We start from the raw sequence: 24,529 nt of genomic DNA on the forward strand, positions 1-24,529 counted from the left end.
ATCTTTAAAATAATCAAGTGATTTCAATCTTGGAAGTTTACTCAGAAATTCAGATAGATGTGTAAAATTATAATTTTATCAATTTTAATTTAATGTCAATATTTAATGACACCTGTTTCTGACTAGGTACTTTATGTTTCGGGCATTTGATCCTCCCATAAAATACAATGAATAAAATGAGACCAGACCAATCCCTACTAATATTAAAAATGCAAAAATAACCTGTCTGTCTGCTACCTATTTTCGCTTAAACCGCTGACCCGATTTAGATGAAATTTGGTATGGAGATTCTTTGAGGAGCAGCGGTATCGCATGTATCGCATTTTTACCACCTGTCATGCCATGCGTCACTTTCGCACTTACGTATTTGTTAGAACGTGAGAGGCATGGTGACAAATGATAAAGAGCCGACCATCTTAGCCCTACAAGAAGAACGGAGACATTTTTCGGAAAGGTGTCGTGTTTCGGAGGTTCCGGGGCAAACTGGCGAATCCGACACAAGAGCAGCCGATGCAACGGAGCCACGCCGTTTTGTCGACTAAATAGTGTTTAGTTTTAAGTTTATAAAATACATATGTATGTTAGTCTGTAAGGTATTTGTAATATGGGCCTTGTTGCCTGAATTAAATTTCTAAATAAATAAATACATTTTTATCAATCAGACGAAGGCGCGGGCAGAAGTTAATTAGATATATGAATGCAAGTGCGATACACTGATAATACCTATATCGTCAGGTGACAAGCAAAACTCACTAATTACCACCACAAGTTCATAGCCATAGTGAACCATAATACTATATCATATTTTTATTTAAATTTTTTTTAGCAGTACATATGCTTGTCACCTGACGATATAGAAATTCAATTGGTCTTATATTTTATTTATAGTTATGGATACACCTCTAGCTAGGTGCAATTTACCGAGCGTGATAGGTAGAGTTGGACCAAGAATAGTCTGCAGCGGATTTGATAGCCCACGCAGTGCAAATGTCATTTATACGTCATAATTTCATAGAAGTTTGACGTTTAAAATAACACGTGCACTGCGTGGGCTATCAAATCCGCTGCAGACTTTTCATGGACTGAAGAGTCAGTGATTTAATTTATTTTCGAGGAAATGCCGCCAGCATCCTTGGTACAATGGCTCAAGTCAAGGGCCTATTTTAAATTTAAACTATTTATTAATTAAGTTTAGTACCTATTTGTACAGTTACTGTAATACCTCTGTATACCGGGTGTGGCCTGTAATACGAGCAAAAAATTAAACTGTAGGCTGTACTCCTCATACAGACCAACATTTGTTCAGCAACTTTTAAAAATAACTTGTGGTTTGATTTTTAATACACTTTAAAGTTTATTCTAAGACGCAATGTATTGCGTACTCTATAGGTAGAGACCTATAGATAACTATTGCATGATAAATGTTATGCATAAATCTAGTAGCGCTAGACCACGTCCGATCAATTTCTTCATAGGCTATTACAGACATTTCACACTTGACGTTTATACACCGTGGGCCACAATAAACCGAGATACTTCTAAAATGTTTAATTACTTCCCATTTGGTGTTCTAAAGGCTTCGTACACATGCGCGTTTTCCGGGCGGGGCGTGAGCGGAGCGCGCCGTTTTTTACATATAAAACGCTCACGCCCCGCCCGGAAAACGCGCTTGTGTAACGGAACCTTAAGTTCACGCTATAGTAATGGCATTTGATATTTGATATAATAATGCGACCTTCAATTCAATTTCCTCTACATGACTATGGAACATTCCCAGGTACAACCACGTGTAAAAATATAGATGCATGCAACTTACTCAAAATTATGTCTCATAGGTCTTAATTTGCCGACGTACGACCTATGGGACATATTATTGAGTAAAATGTGTGCATACATATTTTTACACTTGACCAGGTCTAAAAGGAAATGTTTATTGCGGTTGTATGACCGCAACAAACAGACCAGATGTCAGGACAAATAAAATAAGCAACACTTTTCAAAAAGCAACATATTTCGAGAACTGTAAACCTGTCAGTAGAAAAATAAGCCAATGGAGTCTCAATAAGCACAATGTTTAAATTTAGTTAGAGGATCAGTGGCGACCATAGTAGACCCCAGATGCGTTGGGACGACGACAACAAAAGGACTGCGGGGAAGAAGTGGCTCCAAGTCGCAAATAACAGTGAAGAGTGGCGTAAAATGAAGGAGGCCTACACCCTACAAGGGTAGGCTAAAGAGAGAGAGAGAGAGAGAGAGGATCAGAAAGAACTCTTACACACAATACATTAAAATAGTCCCTGATGTTAGCTTTTTAAGTTAAAAACTTGAATCTTGGAACCTGTTTGAATCCAATGATCATTAACTAATTACTGTAAGATGTTTAAATAATCCTATTATGGGTATTCCAATTCCATATGGGGTTTTCATTACTTTCATAAAGGCCGGTACAGTCTGACTCACAGACAAAACATCCTCCAGACTGAGCATAGTCGCGCTACCCCCTCTGCCACGCATACGGTAGTTTTACTCCATGTTCGAGTCGAAAGTGTCTTTGTGTGACGTCCGTGTCTTTGAACGGACCAATCACGGCACGGGACGCACCCTCGTATTTTTGGCATCATCGGTTTCATGAAATAATTGCTCTGAACTCGGTCTAGAACTCTAGAGGATTCCTAGTCTATGGTCTGACTGCAACCCGACTGCAACTTGTATGGGAACTGCCCTACTAACCATTTATAGGGCACACATAGATATTAGAGCCACCACACACTACAGTCTCCCGAGCGTCGGCGTCTAGTCAACTCTATAGCTGTTGCTTGACGCAACGTTGGCGCAACTGCGCAGCGACGTCATTTTCCATAGCGCTGACTAGACGCCGGCGCTCAAAAGACGCTAGTGTGGGGTGGCCCTTACACGGCAAAAATTATCAGCCTATAACACAATCATTTCGTATTGGTTTCTTATGCAGAAGATCTGACTTTAAAAGAGGCGATGACGCTTGAATCGTGTTTTTTTTATCTAGACTAGACCAATACAGGGTTAAAAAAGTTAGGCAAATATCCTAGCTGTGAGTTTGAATCCCGCCTGAGGCAGTGAACTTTTCCATGTTCTTTAGTTTTTAGGGTTCCGTACGCAAAGGGTAAAAACGAGACCCTATTACTAAGACTCCGCTTTCCGTCTGTCCGTCCGTCTGTCCTTCCGTCTGTCTGTCACCAGGCTGTATCTCATGAACCGTGATAGGTAAGCAGTTGAAATTTTCACAGAGGATGTGTTTCTGTTGCCGCTATAACAACAAATAGCTACTAAAAACAAAATAAAATAAATATTTAAGTGGGGCTCTGATACAACAAACGTGTTTTTTTTGGCGTTTTTGCTTAATGGTACGGAACCCTTTGTGCGCGAGTCCGACTCGCACTTGGCCGGTTTTCATTTGCAATTTATTTAGCAGCCTGTCCTGTTTAGTACATACATAATTGGTTTATTACCTAAGATGAGATAAGATAAGATAAGAATAGCCTTTATTGACCAAAATAGAATTAGTACATATTGCATTTAAATAAATTCACATTTCATTTATCATTATATTAGTTTCAATATCTTTCCTAATAAATTTTTAATAAATATATTTTAATGTCATTGTTTTTAATATTTTAGTCTGCCTTCTTGGCATAGGCCTCCTCCAGCGCTCTCCACGTCTCTCTATCCTGTGCCGTCCTAATCCAGTTTACTCCCGCATGCTTCTTAATGTCATCCGACCACCTCATTATTGGTCTCCCTTCTCTCCTCTTTCTATCTCTAGGATACCATTCCGCTACCTCTCTATCCCACTTATTTTTACCTTCTCTTGCCATATGTCCAGCCCATTTCCATTTTAACATTTTTACAGTCACTGATATATCCTTAATTTTAGTTTTCTTTCTAATATCTGTCAGTCTTACTTTGTCTTTCCTTTTTACAGATAAGATTGATCTTTCCATGTTGTGTTGGCAAACTTTTAACTTTTGGAGATCTTTCTTAGTTACTGCCCAGGTTTGACATCCGTAAGTCATACATGGTAGAACACACATATCAAATACCTTATTACCTAATGTGTAAATATTGGAACAAACAAGGTTTGATGAAGGTTGTTTGATGTGACTAACTGACTAGACACAAGACAAACAACAAATAACCATAAACAATGATTCATGTGGTTTGGTGTTTGGTGTTTCCAGTTATGAAATCACAAATTGTACAGGTGAGATGATGAAATTTATTCATTTAATAAAAACATAGAAATTGTTTTAGACAACCAATGTTTGAATGATTTTTCTTTATGGGTTTATTTGAATACTAGCGACCCACTCCGGCTTGCCACGGGTTAACAAATTATACACCTAAACCTTCCTCAAGAATCACTCTATTGATAGGTGAAAACCGCATGAAAATCCCGTTCAGTTACTTTGTGAGTTTATCGCGAACAAACACACAGACAGACGTGGCAGGGGACTTTGTTTTATAAAGTGTATTGATTATTCAATTGTTTATTGTATTTAAATCTTCATAGTATTTATAATCTAGGCCTTGTTTCAAATCAAGCCAACTCTAAAAAAAAAACATTTTTTATTCAAGTAGGCCTAGAAACAGTAGAAACTAGCACATTCATATTATCAGTTTGTTTAATTTTGCCTTGTATATTTTAAAAACAACAAACAGCACCTTATTAGACATCAGGTGTAATGTAGTTTTAAGCATATTATCCAGATTATGAGAATCGGAACCCAAAATAAAAATAATTGTATTGTATCTTATTATGTTGTTTTTTTAATTTTTTGTAATGTTTTGTGCCATGTTCGTTTTTAAATATTAAGTGCAATTGAATTGCAAAAATTAATGAGTCTGCAGTCTTAGTAAAACATAAGCATAAATATGCAGGAAATCTGTCATATAATTATTAAGAGCGCACCAAATAAACAACGGATATAATAATTCATGTTTGTTTTGTTTCCATAAGTTATTAAGTATACAATATAGTAAAATTATTTAAAGCAACATTTAACCCACAACAACAATAGATATTTTAATCATTTCATCATTGTAATATTAAAAGTATCCACAACACTACAATTCTCAAGAACTCATTAAAAACTAATATCTTTGTATGTCACAGAATGATTACACCAAAGATAAATATTATTACAGTTAATTATACCACCTCCCCATTAAAAAAGTTACACTTAAGCACAAGTGTTGACACCCCTAATAAAATGTAAATAAAAAACTCTGGCACAATTATATTGGCAAGAAACTGCATTGTCCACATTAACATTCAGGAAAGACCACACCATTATTATTATTCACAGCACTGTCTTTTAAGTCATGATTTCTTTAAAAATTACAATGTGTTGACTGCTAAGTATCATAGCCTACCTGCATAAATGAATACCAATTATGCAATAAGATTAATGGGACCAGTAAGGTTAGTCTCTACAAAATAAACAAAGGATGTTTACTTACCAGTTGGAACTCTCTCCGCCTGTCATAGGCCCTCTTGATGGCCCTGTCGAGCCACAGGGAGTGTATGTGCGGCGCGTAGTGCATGAACAGCCGACTGTCCAGCGTCTGCGTGCTGTTAAAGTGCAACGCCTGCTGTCCCACATCCAAATTTCTAGGATTCTCCCACGGTATCGCCAATTTGTCCCTCGCGTCAACTAGAACTTGTATTCCTTTCACTATATTCTGATATATCACATGCTGGTACTCCCGCACCAACTCAGGCTCGAACTTCACTTTGTGTATGATCCTCATCTGTTTGAGGAATGTCGACTTCCCGCTTTCACCCGCGCCGAGCAGCAGCAGCTTCACCTGCCGTCGCAGTGTCTGCTTGTCCTTCTCTAATATCCGGTCGATCTCTTTGCTCCTGTAGCGCTGCTCGATCTCCTCCGGAGACAGCTTCAGCCGCAGCCAGCAAGTCAGCGCCTCCGTACAACAGGTACATGACCACAAATCGTTGGCCATTTTGCATGATTATCTACGCCCATAGAAAGTGAAATTAAGCACGTGATGTTAAACACATCTTAAACGGTTCATTGTACACATATTATCGTAATAGCACTACGTATGCACTGATAAATATTTTTTAAAACTCAATTCAGAAATATACACGCATTCCAGTAATCACCCCTCCCAAACTCAAGAGAAAACTTGGGCTGCATCATAGACAAGTTTTGATTGACGTTTTAGCACACCTAACATGATTACATAGGAAAACTGAAATGTAACATGTATTGCTTATTTACAAATGACAACAACTTTATGAAGAAATAAATATGAGGAAAACATGTTTTACTTTGACGTAGTTAGGAATTTTATTTTCTACAAAGATTAAACGAACGAAACCAAAGACAAATAGTTGGACTGAAAGGGCTACTCGAACCTATTCAGAACTGTCATTATCGACATTTACTTCCATTCATTCGTTCAATTCATTCATCCTTTCACAACAAATTCCACCAATCCGCAACGATACGATACGTGTGACGTAGAAAAGTGCATGTTCGCACGTGTAGAGTTGTAGATCTAATTTTCAATTTATTTTTAGTCTTAGTTATAAATTGTATTTAAAAATTAATTAACCAACAGGTTTACTTAAATTTTATTCGTGAAAACCACTATACTTGTTGTTCGTGATCGCTTCACAGCCCGTGTAAAGATGTGAAATATAGTCAAGAAATGTCCAAAGAAGGTTATAGTTCCGATAAAAAAGAAGGTGAAAATAAAGTTTTGCTCTTAGAAAGATTGCAAACTTATCTGAAAGACAAGAAGAGTTCGGACGTCTCCGAAGCGGGGCTCAGTTATAGCAAACCGAGCACTAGTTACGAGCACGACCATCCGCCACCGTTCCTCGAGGAATCTTCCAACATATTGAGAGACGTGCTGAACCACAAGAGGGCGGAACTGCTGCGGCAACCGGAAATAGTAGCATTTTTAAAATCTGTCTCTTCTGACTTGAAGAAATAAAGATGGCTGTCGCAGCTCAGAAGAGCATTGCATCGCTGATGCGCAAGACGCTAGACCGGCAGGAGGCCACGGCACGCATCAACTTTAGATTCAAGGAGCGACAAGTCGAGAAGATTATCCTACGTGTAGTTAAAGATAGAAACTCTGTCCCTTACAATGAGCTAATCAAAGTGCTTAGAGAATATCCTCTAAATGACGATAACTATAAGATCTTAATAGAGGATTGCTTGACGTGCGTGATGTTATTAGGACGCGAGTTTAAGCAGTTTTTAGCACTTGTGTGTAAGGTGGACTGGTCGGGGCGTAGTGAGGAGTGTGTGGAGCTGTTTGGCCGTTTCATACTTAACCTGGTGACGGCACACACCTACCACTGCCCTATGGTGCTAGCTAATTTAGTAACACAATTTAAAGGTAATCAACTTTAACTATAATATTTTGTGGTATTCTATTTATCTAAAAGCCTTTTTATCCCGAGTAAGAAACTAGAGAGTATATCTCTTAACCCTTGGGACGCCTAGTGCCATATCCGTACCAGTCCTGTCAACTGCCGGAGGGTCTTCAATTTTTGTACCCGTCAACTGCCTAGTCCCAGATCTGTACAAAGTGTCTCAACTGCCTTGTGCCTTATCAGTCACCAAATTTATTGTATTATATTTTTACAATTTTGAGATCTAAACACTTACAAATAGAGTTTTATATCATTTGCACAATAGCACTTTTTTTTTATCGCGGCAGTTGACGGGTGTACTTACGCGAGCCTGTCCGGCATTTGAGGGGGATGGGACGGATCCGGCACTAGGCATCTGACGGGTACAAGTACGTTTGTCGGTTCGGCGTTCCAGGGGTTAACTTGAGTGTGCTGCTTGGCAAAGGCCACCTCTAGCTATTTCACTAGTCTGTCATGGGCCACTCACCTCCACTTTGGACCTGTTGTTAAAATTCATCCTCCCACCTTGATGGAGGTCTTTGAACTATTTTTAGTTGCTATTGGCGACATGTTCCGGGCCCATAGGGGGAGTTTAATTTCGAGGTCTTAGAACATTAATTCATGTTTTTGTTTCAGCTAATGGTGACAATTGGGACGAGCATCCGCCAGCTGAGAGTATAAAATTGTGGTCCAACATACACTCCCTTATTGCACAAATAGTTGCAACAATGCCTATGTAAGTATTTGGCTACTTATAATTATCATGTCTGTTTCACAATATTAGTAAATAAAAAAAATATATTATTAAACTGCTATTTTATGTCACCTTTTAGTCTTTATACTTATTGCAAAAATTTTGGATACCTTATAAATGAAACTCAAAGAAATTTAATTATTGTGTTATAAAATATAAAACTTTGGCATTTTAACACATATTAAAACATATTTATAACCGGGTCTATTGCAAATTTATTTTGTTACCTTTTTTTCTGATGTTTCAACACACCACAACCAGTGAAACCTGCATTGAAACAGAATTAAGAGTCAAATAAATTCGCGATAGACCAGGTTATAACCATGTTTTAATATTTATTTGCATTTTACTTTTTGTATAATTAGATTCCTAAATCTTTGAAAAAAAATTCTGTCTTGAAAAGAAATTTCTATGTTTTTTTTTTCAGGACCAGTGATCTGCTAATGCAGATAGTGATAGAACAGTTTCCATACTACAAAGCTGGGTGTTTCCCTAATAGGGCATATATACACAATCTGATCTGGATGACCAAGTACCTTCCATCTCTTAGGGAACATATCATGACAGCTATAGTTATTAGGTAAGAACGAAGATCTTTTATATCATTTTAATAAGTTAGGTTTAAAAAATATAACAATCTTTGTATTCTGGGCATTTTCACTCAACTGTGCACCTTTAACGGCCGGTTAGCAATCGTTACAAAACTGACGGTCACTTTCAAATCCCATACATTTTGTCAGGAATGTAACGGTTAGACGTTACTGAAACACGACTTAAGTCGCGCTTTAAAGTGCAAGTTAAAATGAAAATGCCCTTCTATCATATTCAACACGCCAATCTGGATTTATTAGATGAATTCATCTCTCAGATACATCAGTTTTCCTCATAGCATGTAGTGTTTAATAAAATAGTGATTATTTGGCTACCACTTTTATGTTCATATAAAACAAGATCGAAAAGCAAAGACTGACAAGGGGGGGATGGAGTTGATATCGCTAAGGCCTAGAGGATGGACATACATTCTAAGTAATGTTTGATCTTTAGGCAAGCAGCTGCATATAATTATTTTCATTTTTACATATAACATTTTACCCATCTCTGTTGTACCCCCGGGTCCAGTTTGACTGAAGAGTCAAGAGATGTATTCTCATCCCATCTTTTAGTAAGGCATCCAGTCTTAAGTATTCTGTATTATTGCAGAATGGTAGAAATGGATTCAAACATAGTAGACCGAGCGAAGAACAAGCAGCCGGAGTTGATGTTCGAAATGGAGACGGACGAGAAGGACGAGCTAGCTCCAACACTGGATTACTGCATGCTGGAGATGCTGCGATGGCTGGAGGATGAGCGGGATCCGGTACTGTTCACTATTTGCAACGTGTTTGAGAGGATTGTGCTGCCTACACATGGAATCAAGTAAGTACATATTGATTAGAAAGAAATACATTTATTTAACGCCACAACGTAGTAAATAAAAAGGAAAGGCATGCAGGGAAAGGGACGCTAAAATAGACTAGACTTAATCTAGAATTAATGGTCTTACTTAATCTAGAATTACTGCTTGCTGGATTTTACTGATTGAGTTGGAAAAGTAAATTGTTATTATTTTCTAATGATGTGTTATTTCTATTATCAGTATTATCACTACAATAAGTACAACTGTAGTATATAATTGTTTTCCTTCGTATTTTCTCGGACACGTTCGTATTTGTCATGCTACTTCAGTCAACCTCAGTACTTTTTGTACTGAAACTGACTGAAATAGCAAGACACGTTCGTATTATATTTTCCGTGAAAATACGAAGGAAAATAGTTAAGCACTACATCTGTAACTTGATAGCTAGGTTCAAAAGGTTTGTCATAGTTTAGTTTTAAACTAGTGACTTTTCTATACGGTTTCAAGTGCGAGTTTCTATATGGTTTCAAGTTCAAGGCTCCGTTACACTGTAGCGCGTGTACAACGTAGTAGAGAGCATGACGCGCCCCGCTCGCGGCTCGCTGTAGTGTCTTCACTCGTTTGTTGTTCCAGACACGTCCAGTTCCTCCTGCTGTACGCGACGTCGATCAGCCAGGCGTGCGCGGACCGCGTGCTGGAGCGGCTGTGGGCGGCGGCGGCGGGGCTGCAGGGCGGCGGCGCAGGCGCGGGCGCGCCGGCCACGCGCCGCACGGCCGCCGCGCACCTCGCGGGGCTGCTGGCGCGTGCTGTACGCGTGCCCAACACCAGGTCAATGCACACACATACACACACACACACAGTGGCGGATTTGCCCTAGGGCCAAGTAGGCCCGGGCCTAGGGCGGCAAGATATTAGGGGCGGCAAATTGTGACAAAAAATTCGCTGATGAAATAACTCAAAGTGTAGTCAATATGATGGGTGCTGAGAAAGGGGCGGCTACAGGGCCTGGGGCCTAGGGCGGCAAAGACTGCAAATCCTCCACTGCACACATACACACACACACACACACACACATACATTTTACAGCGGCAGTTAAGCCCTAGGGGGCTTTGTTCACTGTCATATTTTGTTAAATGTATATGCTTTGTGTTAATATATGTATAAAAAAATATATATATACACACAAAAACACACTAGGATAGAGTGTATATGTGTTGCAGTCAAAAGTGTGAACTGGTCAAAAGAACTTTTAACCGACAAAAACAGGCAAAACTGCTTTTGACTGAGCATGTTGGTCAAAAGTAGTTTTACCTGAAAATCATACCTATGGCTGCAGTTTCGTTTTTAGGGCGTAGCAAAAAAAATAACCCTAACCTACCTATCTCTGGGAACAGTTTCGTTTTTAGGGCGTAGCAAAATAAAAATAACCCTAACCTACCTATTTCTGCGAGTACTTTTGACTGATAGTAACAGTCACAATTACTATTAACCAATGATTTTCAGGTAAAACTACTTTTGACCAACATGCTCAGTCAAAAGCAGTTTTGCCTGTTTTTGTCGGTTAAAAGTTCTTTTGACCAGTTTACACTTTTGACTGCGACATATGCACTTGGCTCGCTCCTAAACACTGAGCGCTTGCAGTACTTTTTGCTACCCAAAATTCAAAATAGGGTATTTTTCTGACTAGTCAAATAAGTTCCTTTGTTCGAACTGTCAAAACGATTAGACTGTGGAATTTATAAGGTAACAGAACATGTGACGTCACGGTCAAGGTTCTTACTCTTTAAAGTTCTATCTGATTTATTAAATAGAAATTGTGTCAAAAAATTATTACTGCCTACTTTTGCTGCTTTATTTCGTGCACGGTGTGAAATTATTTATGTTAATTAAATTCGTCCCTTTTGTATTCTATAAAAGTAGGCCTCAAGCGCTCTTTCATAAGTCAATACAATATTTACAATGCATCATGAAAAATAGCACTATTTATAACCCGCTCTATGCTATGATTCCTAAGGACCACTTGCACCATTCACTAACCCGGGGTTAACCGGTTAAACCTGGAGTTATCATGGTTACCAGTACAATTTGACACTGGGTTAACGGTGTAACCGGTTAACCCCGAGATAGTAGGATGGTGCAAGTGGCGCTAAGGGTCGTATTCCACCTATCCAATTTCTATGTCCAATGACATTGCGTCTCACTCTCTCATTAAGCCAAATGTGAGACGCAATACACATTGGACACAGAAATTGCATAGGTGAAACACCATCCGAATACAATATAACAACTAATTTATAATATTCTATTCCAGACTGATCCACTACTTAAGAAACATGTCGGAATGGTGCCACTCGTACATAACGGCGACGCAAGAAACTACCTCCAACGACAACACGAAAGTTCACGGCGCCTTCCACGCGATATGCCACTCGATATTCTACCTTGTGGCCTTTAAACACCACCATCTGTTCGCTAGCAAAGAGAGTAAGTGTTTAAAGTTGAAAGTCCCGTGAAACTACTGAGTATTTTCTGAAATTCTTAAATTTTGATTAATAATAACAGGGAATATTACGCAAAACTCTGCGTAGAGGGCGTCACTAGGCCAATCACATGGCCTACCTTGAAACACGACAGTCGAAAGTTCGGTTTCTGCCTCTCTATCACTCTTGCCTATTCGATCGATAGAGAGGCAGATAAAGAAATTTCGATTTTCGCGTTTTGCGGCAGGCCACCTGTAAACAAAAGGCCTTATGCATCAATGTCATAGTGAAAACTTGTCAAAAAACTGTTTAAGGCCTAGTAGGTTTAAGTTACTCTATAGTTTACTAAACAATGAGTGCTGCACTCTGGCGGCAGAACATTGCAGTAATACTCCCTATTAGGCACAAAATTTCGTCTAAGAAATATTCAAAAATACCTCAGCTATCACCCTCTTAACCCTTTGACCACGGAACACGTCATCTGACGCACACGGCTTCAGCTCAATAATCAACCTTCGTGCATTCCAATAAAGTTCACGAACACGCACCGCGAGCATTGCATCTAGGTCCAGTCGAGTTCCCAAACACGCGTCCTTATACTACTGACAAGTGTCTTGGGGTGGTATTCCATCTGTCCAGTGTCATTGCGTCTCACTCTCTCATTAAGGCCTGTGCACACCGGCTGCGTGTGCGTGACGTGCACCTGCGGGTTCTGCGTTGTAGTATACAGATCCTTATGAGAGACGGCACACCGCTTGCGTGACGTGTGCGTGTGCGGCTCCAACATGTTAACGCACGCGCACGTGCACGTCACGCACACCCATGTCGGTGTGCACAAGCCTTTAAACAAAATGTGAGACAAAATACACATTGGACAGGTGGAATACCCACCCTTAGAGACGTAAATATATTTTTGGAATGTTGGCTTGTAAAGATTTTTGTGAATTCCTGACGACTGTGCCAAACAGTTTTCACCAATTCATGTTGCGCAGTGTCATTTAAAAATGTCCTTTATTTCTTTTTAGATGTAAACTTCGTAGAATCCCTAAACCTGCCTCGCCTGGTAACCTGCTCCCTGAACCCCCTCCGCACCTGTCCCCCACAAGTGACCCGCGGCTTCGCGTCGGTCACCAGGTCTCACCAGGTCGTCTACTGCCAAGCTATTATTGAGAAGAACAGTCGAGTGACGCTGCAAGCTTCCAATGTCCAGGAGTATGATGATTGGTTCCCGTACGACCCTTATATGTTGCCTGTGTAAGTATTATCCAATATTCATAAGAAGTTAGAAGAAGAGTCGGTCACCAGGTCTCACCAGGTCGTCTACTGCCAAGTTATTATTGAGAAGAACAGTCGAGTGACGCTCCAAGCGTCCAATGTCCAGGAGTATGATGATTGGTTCCCGTATGACCCTTACATGCTGCCTGTGTAAGTATTTATATCAAATATTCTTAAGAAGAGTTGGTCACCAGGTTTCACCAGGTCGTCTACTGTCAAGCTATTATTGAGAAGAACAGTCGAGTGACGCTCCAAGCGTCCAATGTCCAGGAGTATGATGATTGGTTCCCGTATGACCCTTACATGCTGCCTGTGTAAGTATTTATATCAAATATTCTTAAGAAGAGTTGGTCACCAGGTTTCACCAGGTCGTCTACTGCCAAGCTATTATTGAGAAGAACAGTCGAGTGACGCTCCAAGCGTCCAATGTCCAGGAGTATGATGATTGGTTCCCGTATGACCCTTATATGCTGCCTGCAGGCGCGGATCCACCGTTGTGGGCACGGTGGGCATGCCCACAACCCTAATAGAGTGCCCTATTGATTCCCCGAGTAAAATTACGCCGATTTTTGTTTCGCAGACGCTTTGGCAGAGGAACATTTGGCAGAATTTCATTAGGTATAAGTACGCAGAGTAGTCAGTTGATCGATACGTAGATTTACTTTTCGTAGAATGATCGTTTGGTGAATGTCAAAATTGCCCGAGTAAATTAACCATTGGCCGAAACACGGTACCTATTACTTAGTTAAATAGCACTTAGGAGTGCAACTAGGGCTGTCGTAAGTATTTATATCAGCTGACAACTCAAATTATTAGTAATACAGAATAAACAGCAATTTTTTAAATTGTTTAGGTACTTATGGAGTCTTAAATTTAAACATTCAGAAATGTTTGTACAATTTCTTAAAATAATTCCAGCTTTTAATTGATAACCATGACCTAAGACAGGAGTTTTAGACCGCTGATCTATATCTTACAAAAATTCGCATGCCATTTTTGGTAGAATTCTGACTTCTTAATTAAGTATTAGGGGCAAGTGCTCTACATGTGGACATTTTCCAGATTTTGGCCTTATTTGGTTCATAAATCATAAACTATTGACAATGTCGAAAACTTATTTATTTCTTTTGAACAATAATTAAATAGTCTATAATTGCAGACTAGTTTTATCACGTTAGCTAAATAGGAACCAGAGATATAATATACACAAATGTTAAAATTGATATTTTTATCCATAGGTACGACTACTGTTTGTACCTATGGAGTGTATGATATTAGGCAGGGTTTGTACCTATGGACAATATCTCGAGGTCTACAAAGACCTCGGAATCATCGTATAGTACGCAAAGCTTTAGACGAATAAAGCTTGATTTTTCGTTAGTCAGGGTGTCCATAGGTACACTACTCTACCTCCTTTTTATTAACCATACTATTTAGTTATCAATTAAACATCTGGCGAAATGCGTAAACTATAGAAAACAACAATGAAACCTTGAAGCTTATTTACAAACTTGTGAATTCGGTAAATGATATTACCTAATTCACAAAAAACATTTATATTACGAGGATACAAATTTTGTTCTCCGTACATTTATTAATATGGTGAATAACTAATTGTGAGTAATATAAGAAAATGATTTTTTTTAAGTTCCCGATGGTAGTCTATCGTTAGTAGTTCTTTAAATACCGGCAGTGCCCACAGGTAAAACCGTCCACACTACTTAAAACACTTATATGTAGGTAGTGTAATCGAGTGCCACTTGACAAAAACTTTTAAAAAAGTTATAAAACGTTACTCCACTGAAGGTTGCTTGATGAAAAGATTACTCTACCATATGAAATTCTTCTAATAATTGGTCTGCTAATTTACACAGAAGCGAGCTGAATGATATGTGATTCAAGAGTCTACCAAAAGTTACATCTACGAATAATTGACTCTGCGAAACCATTTTCGGCGTAAAGTTTAAAAAGCAAATTGACAATCTGTAAAAAATTGTTCGGGGAATCACAGTGAATACAGAACCCTAATTATTTGCAAGAATATAGATTATTTACTACCAGGGGCAATTATTTCTAGCTTAATGCCAGCTTTTAATTTACAGCCGAAGGAGTTTTTAGCGTAGTTAACTATCTAAGTGTGTATAGACTGAAATAAATAGCTTGCGATCCCTCTGCGAATTTATTGGTCGGGGAATCATCAGGTACCCTCGACTCGCACTTGGCCGATTTTGGAGTGGCTGTGACCACAACCTTTTTTGAGGGCTGGATCCGCGCCTGGCTGCCTGTGTATGTATTTATATCAAATATTCCTAAGAGTCAGCCGCCAGGTCTCACGTCGTTGTCGTCACGTTTTTAGGGTAAAAACGAGACCCTATTACTAAGACTCCACTGTCCGTCACCAGGCTGTATCTCATGAACCGTGATATACAGTTGAAATTTTCACAGATTATGTATTTCTGATGGTGCTATACTTTACAACATTAAATACTAAAAAGTACGGAATCCTCGGTGGGCGAGTCCGACTTGCACTTGTCCGGATTTTATACATAACTTGTCTTTTAGCTCGTGTTAAACATATAAATTCCTTCACCAGGTCCGGTAAAATGATCTGGCCACTCTGCGTCGAATACAAAGATTGGGGCAGAGACAACGAAGACGAAACTCAATACTCTGGCATGAAACGGAAGCTAGAAGAGGATGACGACTTCCTTATGACTGCCAGTCCTTCGCAGAAACTAGCTAGCTCGCTTTCCAACTGCGTTTCACCTGGATTTAGGACGAGTGAGAGTGTCATGTAAATGTGTCATTCCTCAGCAATCTCATTATCCTGGCTATACCTATTCGCAAATTCCCAGGTTCCGCTAAGCAGTTTTGTCTGTAGATGGAACCATGATGGGACTTGGCACGGGTTACATTACACAGTCACCAAAAATGAGATGCTAATAAAGCGGAGTCTTCTGGGAATTTGCGATTAGACGATTTGCCAGGGGAATGAGAATTTTGTAGAATGACCCAAATATAGACTCAAATATCATAGCATTAGGGTATAAACTCTGAAATTAAGCGAAAGCTATTAAGATATAGATTTTCTAATGACTGCCAGTCCTTCGCAAAAACTAGCTAGTTCACTATCCAACTGTATATCACCTGTATTCAGAACGAGCGGGAGAGTTATGTGAATATCAACCCTATTTTTATAATATTAAGGTCTGATTTAGACGGAGCGCGAACTCGCATGCGATTTTAGTTACATTGCGGACTGTTGGTTACGTTCAATTCAACCGATCAAAACCCGCAATGTAATGAAACTCGCATGCGAGTTCTCGCATCGTCTAAATAAGCCCTAAAGTACGAACTACATTCTCCATATATCTTAAAGGTAGGTAGCATGCAGTCCAACTGCATGTTGACTGAACTTAGGACTTTAACATTATAGCGTTAAGAGTAGAAACAGCAGCACTCCTAACTGTACATTGGAGGACCTTATTGCAAAACGCATAAGGTCCACCGATGTACAGTTAAGAGTGTGGGCGATGATAGGTACATTACATACTTCTTGATGACACTGACACCCAGTTCTCTTCCTGTCACACTGCCGGCGTATTATGGATGGCTTTATCCACGCGATAAAATAAACTGTCACTATTTAACACCGCGGGATAGAAAGTGACGGATACCGTTTTGTCACGCTGTCACGTAGACAAAAACGAACATCATATCCATGCAGGTCTTGAGAACCAGTGAATGTTGTATGAATTTATTTATTATAAATATTTTTAATATGTAATACGGTACTAAGAGTTGTAATTCACTCGACAAGGTTTTTTGAGACCAAAATGATACAAGTATCATAATATATTTTGATTTAACTGGCCATTTGTGCAGGCGCGGATCCAGCCCTCAAAAAAGGTTGTGGTCACAGCCACTCCAAAATCGGCCAAGTGCGAGTCGAGGGTACCTGATGATTCCCCGACCAATAAATTCGCAGAGGGATCGCAAGCTATTTATTTCAGTCTATACACACTTAGATAGTTAACTACGCTAAAAACTCCTTCGGCTGTAAATTAAAAGCTGGCATTAAGCTAGAAATAATTGCCCCTGGTAGTAAATAATCTATATTCTTGCAAATAATTAGGGTTCTGTATTCACTGTGATTCCCCGAACAATTTTTTACAGATTGTCAATTTGCTTTTTAAACTTTACGCCGAAAATGGTTTCGCAGAGTCAATTATTCGTAGATGTAACTTTTGGTAGACTCTTGAATCACATATCATTCAGCTCGCTTCTGTGTAAATTAGCAGACCAATTATTAGAAGAATTTCATATGGTAGAGTAATCTTTTCATCAAGCAACCTTCAGTGGAGTAACGTTTTATAACTTTTTTAAAAGTTTTTGTCAAGTGGCACTCGATTACACTACCTACATATAAGTGTTTTAAGTAGTGTGGACGGTTTTACCTGTGGGCACTGCCGGTATTTAAAGAACTACTAACGATAGACTACCATCGGGAACTTAAAAAAAATCATTTTCTTATATTACTCACAATTAGTTATTCACCATATTAATAAATGTACGGAGAACAAAATTTGTATCCTCGTAATATAAATGTTTTTTGTGAATTAGGTAATATCATTTACCGAATTCACAAGTTTGTAAATAAGCTTCAAGGTTTCATTGTTGTTTTCTATAGTTTACGCATTTCGCCAGATGTTTAATTGATAACTAAATAGTATGGTTAATAAAAAGGAGGTAGAGTAGTGTACCTATGGACACCCTGACTAACGAAAAATCAAGCTTTATTCGTCTAAAGCTTTGCGTACTATACGATGATTCCGAGGTCTTTGTAGACCTCGAGATATTGTCCATAGGTACAAACCCTGCCTAATATCATACACTCCATAGGTACAAACAGTAGTCGTACCTATGGATAAAAATATCAATTTTAACATTTGTGTATATTATATCTCTGGTTCCTATTTAGCTAACGTGATAAAACTAGTCTGCAATTATAGACTATTTAATTATTGTTCAAAAGAAATAAATAAGTTTTCGACATTGTCAATAGTTTATGATTTATGAACCAAATAAGGCCAAAATCTGGAAAATGTCCACATGTAGAGCACTTGCCCCTAATACTTAATTAAGAAGTCAGAATTCTACCAAAAATGGCATGCGAATTTTTGTAAGATATAGATCAGCGGTCTAAAACTCCTGTCTTAGGTCATGGTTATCAATTAAAAGCTGGAATTATTTTAAGAAATTGTACAAACATTTCTGAATGTTTAAATTTAAGACTCCATAAGTACCTAAACAATTTAAAAAATTGCTGTTTATTCTGTATTACTAATAATTTGAGTTGTCAGCTGATATAAATACTTACGACAGCCCTAGTTGCACTCCTAAGTGCTATTTAACTAAGTAATAGGTACCGTGTTTCGGCCAATGGTTAATTTACTCGGGCAATTTTGACATTCACCAAACGATCATTCTACGAAAAGTAAATCTACGTATCGATCAACTGACTACTCTGCGTACTTATACCTAATGAAATTCTGCCAAATGTTCCTCTGCCAAAGCGTCTGCGAAACAAAAATCGGCGTAATTTTACTCGGGGAATCAATAGGGCACTCTATTAGGGTTGTGGGCATGCCCACCGTGCCCACAACGGTGGATCCGCGCCTGCATTTGTGAATCTTATCCGGTCAGCCATATTGCTGTTCTGCTGCAATGTTTAGAGTACTTTTTTTAATCTTCCATTGTTATGGAATCCAGTTATTTTACAAGTGCGCAAATTAAAATATATATTTAGGTAGCACACTTTTTTATGTATCCCTAGTATTGAAGTTTTTTTTAACTAATTGAAAAGTTTCTACAATGGCGTTTTAAAATTGAAGTTATCATTCAAAGTTGTAAAATTCTCATGTTTTTTTAGTTGTTTGTATGTTTAGAGCCGCCTATCCTAAGCACATTGTCTGTTACTATATAGTGACGTCTGCAGGCAAAAGGTACTTTTTTGTCAATCGACAAAGTGGTACAGTTTTCCTAGTAACGCCACATTTAGGAACCTTAATATCTGTCTGTACCCTAAATATGACTAAAATTGTTTAAAAAAATGCTAGTTTTTGGTAACAAGTTTGGTTTATGTGATTTGAAATCATACTCTTTTTTTTGCTGAGGGTATTGACATCTATTGCTTTCCGAAATTATTTTTATACAATTAGAAAATGTCGTTAATATAAGACTTAGATTTTTTTACCAGTGGTTATATTTGCCAAATTCAAAAGTTAATCTAACTTTATATTGCCTAGATAATACTTGATATAATCATAATAAACTTGTTTAACCAGTGTTTAAATATATTTGTAAAGAAGAGAAGGCTAGTAAGTTATTTAGTTATACTTGGATAAATAAATGTATTTATTATAACTCTGTGTTTCAATGAAAGCCAATGTTAGGGGTTAATTTTATATTGAACATTCAACACATAAACACGAACACGTAAGGCTAAATCCTAGCAAATAACTACTAAATTCATTAAACTTAATACAAAAATATTAATATCAGACTTTACTTACAATTCACAATATGTTAAAACCTATAATTACATTGAATATCAGTTAAGTAATTGATCATGGTGACCCGAAAATAACACTTGCACTGTGTGTGCTATCAAAATCGTTGAAAACTTATCTTGGTCTGACTACCTTAAATTGTTGTGAGTAAAAAATAATACAATCACACGTTAAAAAATCATGATTTCAGGTAATAGAATGACAAAGTGCCTACACTACACGATTTAAATATTTTTGAGAAAGAATAATATACTATTTGTTTTTTAAAACTTCAGCGCTGAAAACTATACTTAGTTAATCTGAATGAGAAATGTTAAGTTTGGCACTGAATGTATTGGTCTAAACTTTGGGTCACCTTGATTTCATTTCACTATTTCAAATGATGATCACGTAGGTACATTTGTTTCAACAGCATGCATATTTAATTTTTTCCTGAACTACGATTAGTATTTCATCTCTAAAATCTCAATGTTAGGGTGGCTGCTATAGTTATTAGCCACTCTTAACAATAAGACTTATATTGGCTTGTTTCTTTCTGCCTTACTATGGAGTGGCCAATATCTATAGCACACAGTCACCCTACAAGATTTCTAATATAAATCTTTCACAAAACATCTACAGTACAATGAACACATGATACCAAAACACGAAAGGAAGCTCGGTTCCGTTAACGCATTTACTGTTAAGCTACGCTACGTTACGTCGTAGCTGATGTGAACATACCTATAGCTAATACGACGACAATATTTTAGTGTTGAATGGGTTAATAAATATTCAGTTTTTTACGAGATTCCACACTAACTTTGCAGGTATGTAATGTAAATTTATAGCTTGATAAATAAGGCAAGTAAATAGACTAATTTATCCACAAAATGTAAGAATAGAGACATAGCAGTGTGGAATATTTTAGTGCCAAAATTGGTGTATTACGACAAAATTCCGCAAGCTACTTTTATGTGTAAAATGATTGTCTAATACTGATAAACTTATTTGTAAAAAGATCACGATTAAATTATGAGATTAAAATTTGTAGCATTTCCAAAAATAAGTCACAATTTAAAAAAAAATCACCTAAGTGGCAACATTTTGCAAATAGCCTCCCAATGTTGCCAGTAATGAACTTGTAATATTGCAATTTGAAACTTTAAGAAAAACTTACAGCAAACATTCCAACATGATATAAGTGCATAAAAGCGATGTGAAGGCGATTTGTTATACATTAAAATTTGCGTAAATATTGCTTTTGCGGATATCAAGGACCTCCATTCGACATGCAGTCATATTTTGATACACATATCGAATAAAAGTAGGTACATGGCAGTGAACAAACTATTATCTATATATTCGACAATACATCACTTGTGTGGTATTCCACCTATCCATTTTCTTTGTCCAAACACTTTGCTTTAATGAGAGAGTGAGACGCACTGACACTGGACAAAGAAATTGGACAGGTACCATACCACCCTTAGAGGGATTTCAGCAAACACAGTTAATTCCAATCATGCCAGTTTTCATGAATGGAGCTGTATATTTAAACATAATTTATCTTTTCCTATGATAAGGATGCCTCCGTCTAAAGGACGTGCTAGGCTTCTGCGGCTGATGCTGCTTCGTCTGATACTGCTTAATGACGGGCGCTTCGTTGGCCGCTAGCTTGTTGACAACGAAGTCGTCGCCGGCCTTCATGTTTTCCATCATCTTGAGCTTGGCCTCGATGGATTGGATGGCGGTCTTCTTGCTTAGCCTTAGTTCCGGCTTGGCTCCGGAGAGGGCTGGTATGCCTAGTTCGGGTTTAGGCCGTTCTTGTTCCTCCTGCGGGAGTAAAACAAATTCTGTTAGTCTTCAATATGGGAATAGCGTAACTAACTGTAAACAGCATATTACAGTGTACGCCCGTAACAAATAAGCGTCGACTACTCACAGTGCCGTCCAAGGATTTATACAATTTTATTGCATTAAGAATATTAAAGTAAATCTTTTAACCACTTATAAAGTCCAATATAAATATTAAAGTCCAACAGACATCTTACAGCCCAACACCCGTATGTTAACGAGTTCATGGCGAACACAGCATCCTGCCGTCTCTGGTATATAACGAAGTTGAACCCGCGCGACTGCCACGTTGTACTAGTACAGTAGTAGTAGTCGCGGGTTGTTAGTTAACAACTATAACACTTTCATAAAAAGTCCAACTCACCGCCGAGTTCTTAGCGAACTTGACACAAATCTTCTTACAGCCCAACAGCTGTCCGTTAAGCGAGTTCATGGCGAGCACAGCGTCTTGTCTCCTTTGATACGTGACGAACGCGAACCCGCGCGACTGCCCCGCCGCGGGCCCGCTGCGGTGGAACAGCATGTCGAACTTCTCGATAGAGCCGTACACGCGGACCATTTTCAGTAGTTGATACCGGTAATGAGAAAATTTTTGAGTTATATAAATGCAGGAAACTAAAACCCTCCACCACTAGTTTAGAAAAGGTTTTGAGATTTCTTACTCTTAAAGTTTTCTAAACTAGTGATTCGTAATATTTAACTATGAAACCTTTATGGAATAAACTAGCGATGGGCAGAATATAGAATTTGCCTAATACGAATATTTTGCCGAAAGTTCAGTTCAAATCTTACCGTAGGTACTGAACATTCCACAGAATATTCAGTTTATTTTCGTCGGGGATGTTCGCGGAGGCCAGGGTGGACTGTTTTTACACCACAATGAGGAAACGCTGCACATCCCTGGTGCGCAGAGTACGGGCTAGTTCCAGCGGCATCTTGAGGGTGTTCGCAGAGAGGTTTGACTGCCAGTACCTGAATCACTGTCATATGATTCACGTACTAGTGTCCAAGCCTCTCTAAGGCTCTTATTGTTTGTTGTTTTAGTATAAGTTAGAATATAATGATTTAATTTATTTTAATTTAAATTATTGAATTTAATTTATTATAACTTATTTGAATTTTAATGTAAAATAGTTAATTTAATTTTAATCTTAATTTTAATATAATAAGTAAATGTAAATGTAATATGATCCTAAGTTGGTCGAAATAAACGATTTTTATTTATTATTATTATTATTTGTATAATTCTAATAAACCATTTGAAAACTCTTAATTTACTGTCAGTCAGTAAAGCAAAAAGAAGGCAACAAACAAAGTGAATAAAGAAATGGGGCTAAGAATTCCTTTTATATTAGGCAGTAAAAAGAAAAATTAATTATTTCATATATTTTAGGTACAACTTATTGTCATTCAAACAGATTTGGCTAAAAATGATTTTTGCTGCCACACCTAGAGGTCACCCACCCACACGTCAAAACTTGCCAAGCCAACTGCTATTTTGAATAGTCAAAATAAAGATTAATAATAGGATGGGATATAGGAGACCTTTTTATATGCCTCGGCGGGCGCAGCACGGTTCCATTTTTATCGTCTATCACTATGCGCATCCCTTTCGCACTTACATACTTGTTAGAATGTGACAGGCATGGTGACAAGGGATAAAAACGCGACCATGCTACGCCGCCTGGGCAGCTAGAGGATAAATTATATAGTCGAAAACTGAGATGCAGGTCATATTTAACTTGAAACACTTAACATACATTATGAAAATAGGAACTTAAAATGTAATGTTATAAGTTATGCCTTTCAGAAAAACCAGACAAGTGCAAGTCAGAGTCGCCCACCGAGGGTTCCGTACTTTTTAGTATTTGTTGTTATGGCGGCAACAGAAATACATTATCTGTGAAAATTTCAACTGTCTAGCTTGATCATGGTTCATGACTCATGAGATACAACCTGGTGACAGACAGACAGACAGTGGAGTCTTAGTAATATGGTCCTGTTGTATGGAACCCTAGAAACTAAATACCCCTTCAAGTGACATACAAAACCATATCTTTTAGAGTTGTAATTTTATCCTTTAATCAAATGATTTAATTTACAAATAGACATTCCCAGTGCAGGAATTTGCCATGCAAAAGGATTAAACCAAGTTGCTTTTAGTGACGTTTTGCAAACAATAACACAACAACAAGGCACAACACAACAAGAGCGAAAATATAGGGAAAAGCATATTGTGTAGCAAAATAAAATGACATACTCATTAACCCTAGTATCCAAGTTTCCGATCCACAGCCTCTTCTCGCAGAGGTCTTTGGGCTGCATTGGCTCCAAATGTAAAGGCATCTGAAACCAATTTCAAGAAATCAGAAGTACACATTCGAAAGTACACGGCCGAAAGATACGACCACGAGTAGAAGAGTTGATACTAAGTTTATTAGGAATCATGAAATTTAGAAGGCATATAAAGCTAGTTATTGGCTCCACCCAAGCAAGATAAGAGTGTTAAGAGTATGCTGTGAAAAACTAACGATTAAAATAATATATTTTATATCATATACAATTGATGAAGGTACAACTTACGCTTGCTTCGTCCATTATATTTACTATTGCTTATATGACTTTGAACTACTAAATATCACTGCTATAATTGGTACATTCTACGGCCGAATCTCTCGACACACCACAAAATATTGATTTTTATTCACACAGAAAGCTGAGAAACGCTAAACATAACCATTCTCTACTTGACACTGACATTTCAGTTCTTTTTTGTACCCTGTCTTGTCT

General features: G+C 38.0%; 3 protein-coding genes across 3 annotated transcripts in view; 1 reads left to right on the forward strand and 2 right to left on the reverse strand.

The window, feature by feature from the left end:
• The window catches only part of LOC134792973 (guanine nucleotide-binding protein subunit alpha homolog), a 38,466-nt gene extending 32,248 nt beyond the window's left edge, over positions 1-6,218 (reverse strand). The window contains exon 1 of the mRNA XM_063764464.1: positions 5,497-6,218. Coding sequence (XP_063620534.1) covers positions 5,497-5,997 — 501 coding nt within the window. The 5' untranslated portion in view covers positions 5,998-6,218. The remainder of the gene's footprint in view (positions 1-5,496) is intronic.
• A 284-nt stretch (positions 6,219-6,502) lies between these two features.
• On the forward strand, positions 6,503-17,207 carry LOC134792960 (RNA polymerase I-specific transcription initiation factor RRN3). Its single transcript, XM_063764442.1, has 8 exons — positions 6,503-7,410; positions 8,063-8,162; positions 8,608-8,760; positions 9,381-9,596; positions 10,210-10,404; positions 11,888-12,060; positions 13,082-13,310; positions 15,925-17,207. The coding sequence occupies exons 1-8, from the start codon at positions 7,002-7,004 to the stop codon at positions 16,127-16,129; spliced, it is 1,680 nt and encodes a 559-aa protein (XP_063620512.1). The 5' UTR covers positions 6,503-7,001; the 3' UTR covers positions 16,130-17,207.
• Positions 17,208-19,784: 2,577 nt separating this feature from the next.
• Positions 19,785-24,485, reverse strand: LOC134792961 (probable RNA-binding protein 18). Its single transcript, XM_063764443.1, has 4 exons — positions 24,323-24,485; positions 24,000-24,085; positions 22,104-22,314; positions 19,785-21,718 (listed from the first exon to the last, which is right to left on the reverse strand). The coding sequence occupies exons 1-4, from the start codon at positions 24,335-24,337 to the stop codon at positions 21,449-21,451; spliced, it is 582 nt and encodes a 193-aa protein (XP_063620513.1). The 5' UTR covers positions 24,338-24,485; the 3' UTR covers positions 19,785-21,448.
• Between the last annotated feature and the right edge of the window lie 44 nt (positions 24,486-24,529).

The sequence above is a fragment of the Cydia splendana genome, chromosome 8 (genome assembly GCF_910591565.1).
Source record: "Cydia splendana chromosome 8, ilCydSple1.2, whole genome shotgun sequence".
NCBI lineage: Eukaryota > Metazoa > Arthropoda > Insecta > Lepidoptera > Tortricidae > Cydia > Cydia splendana.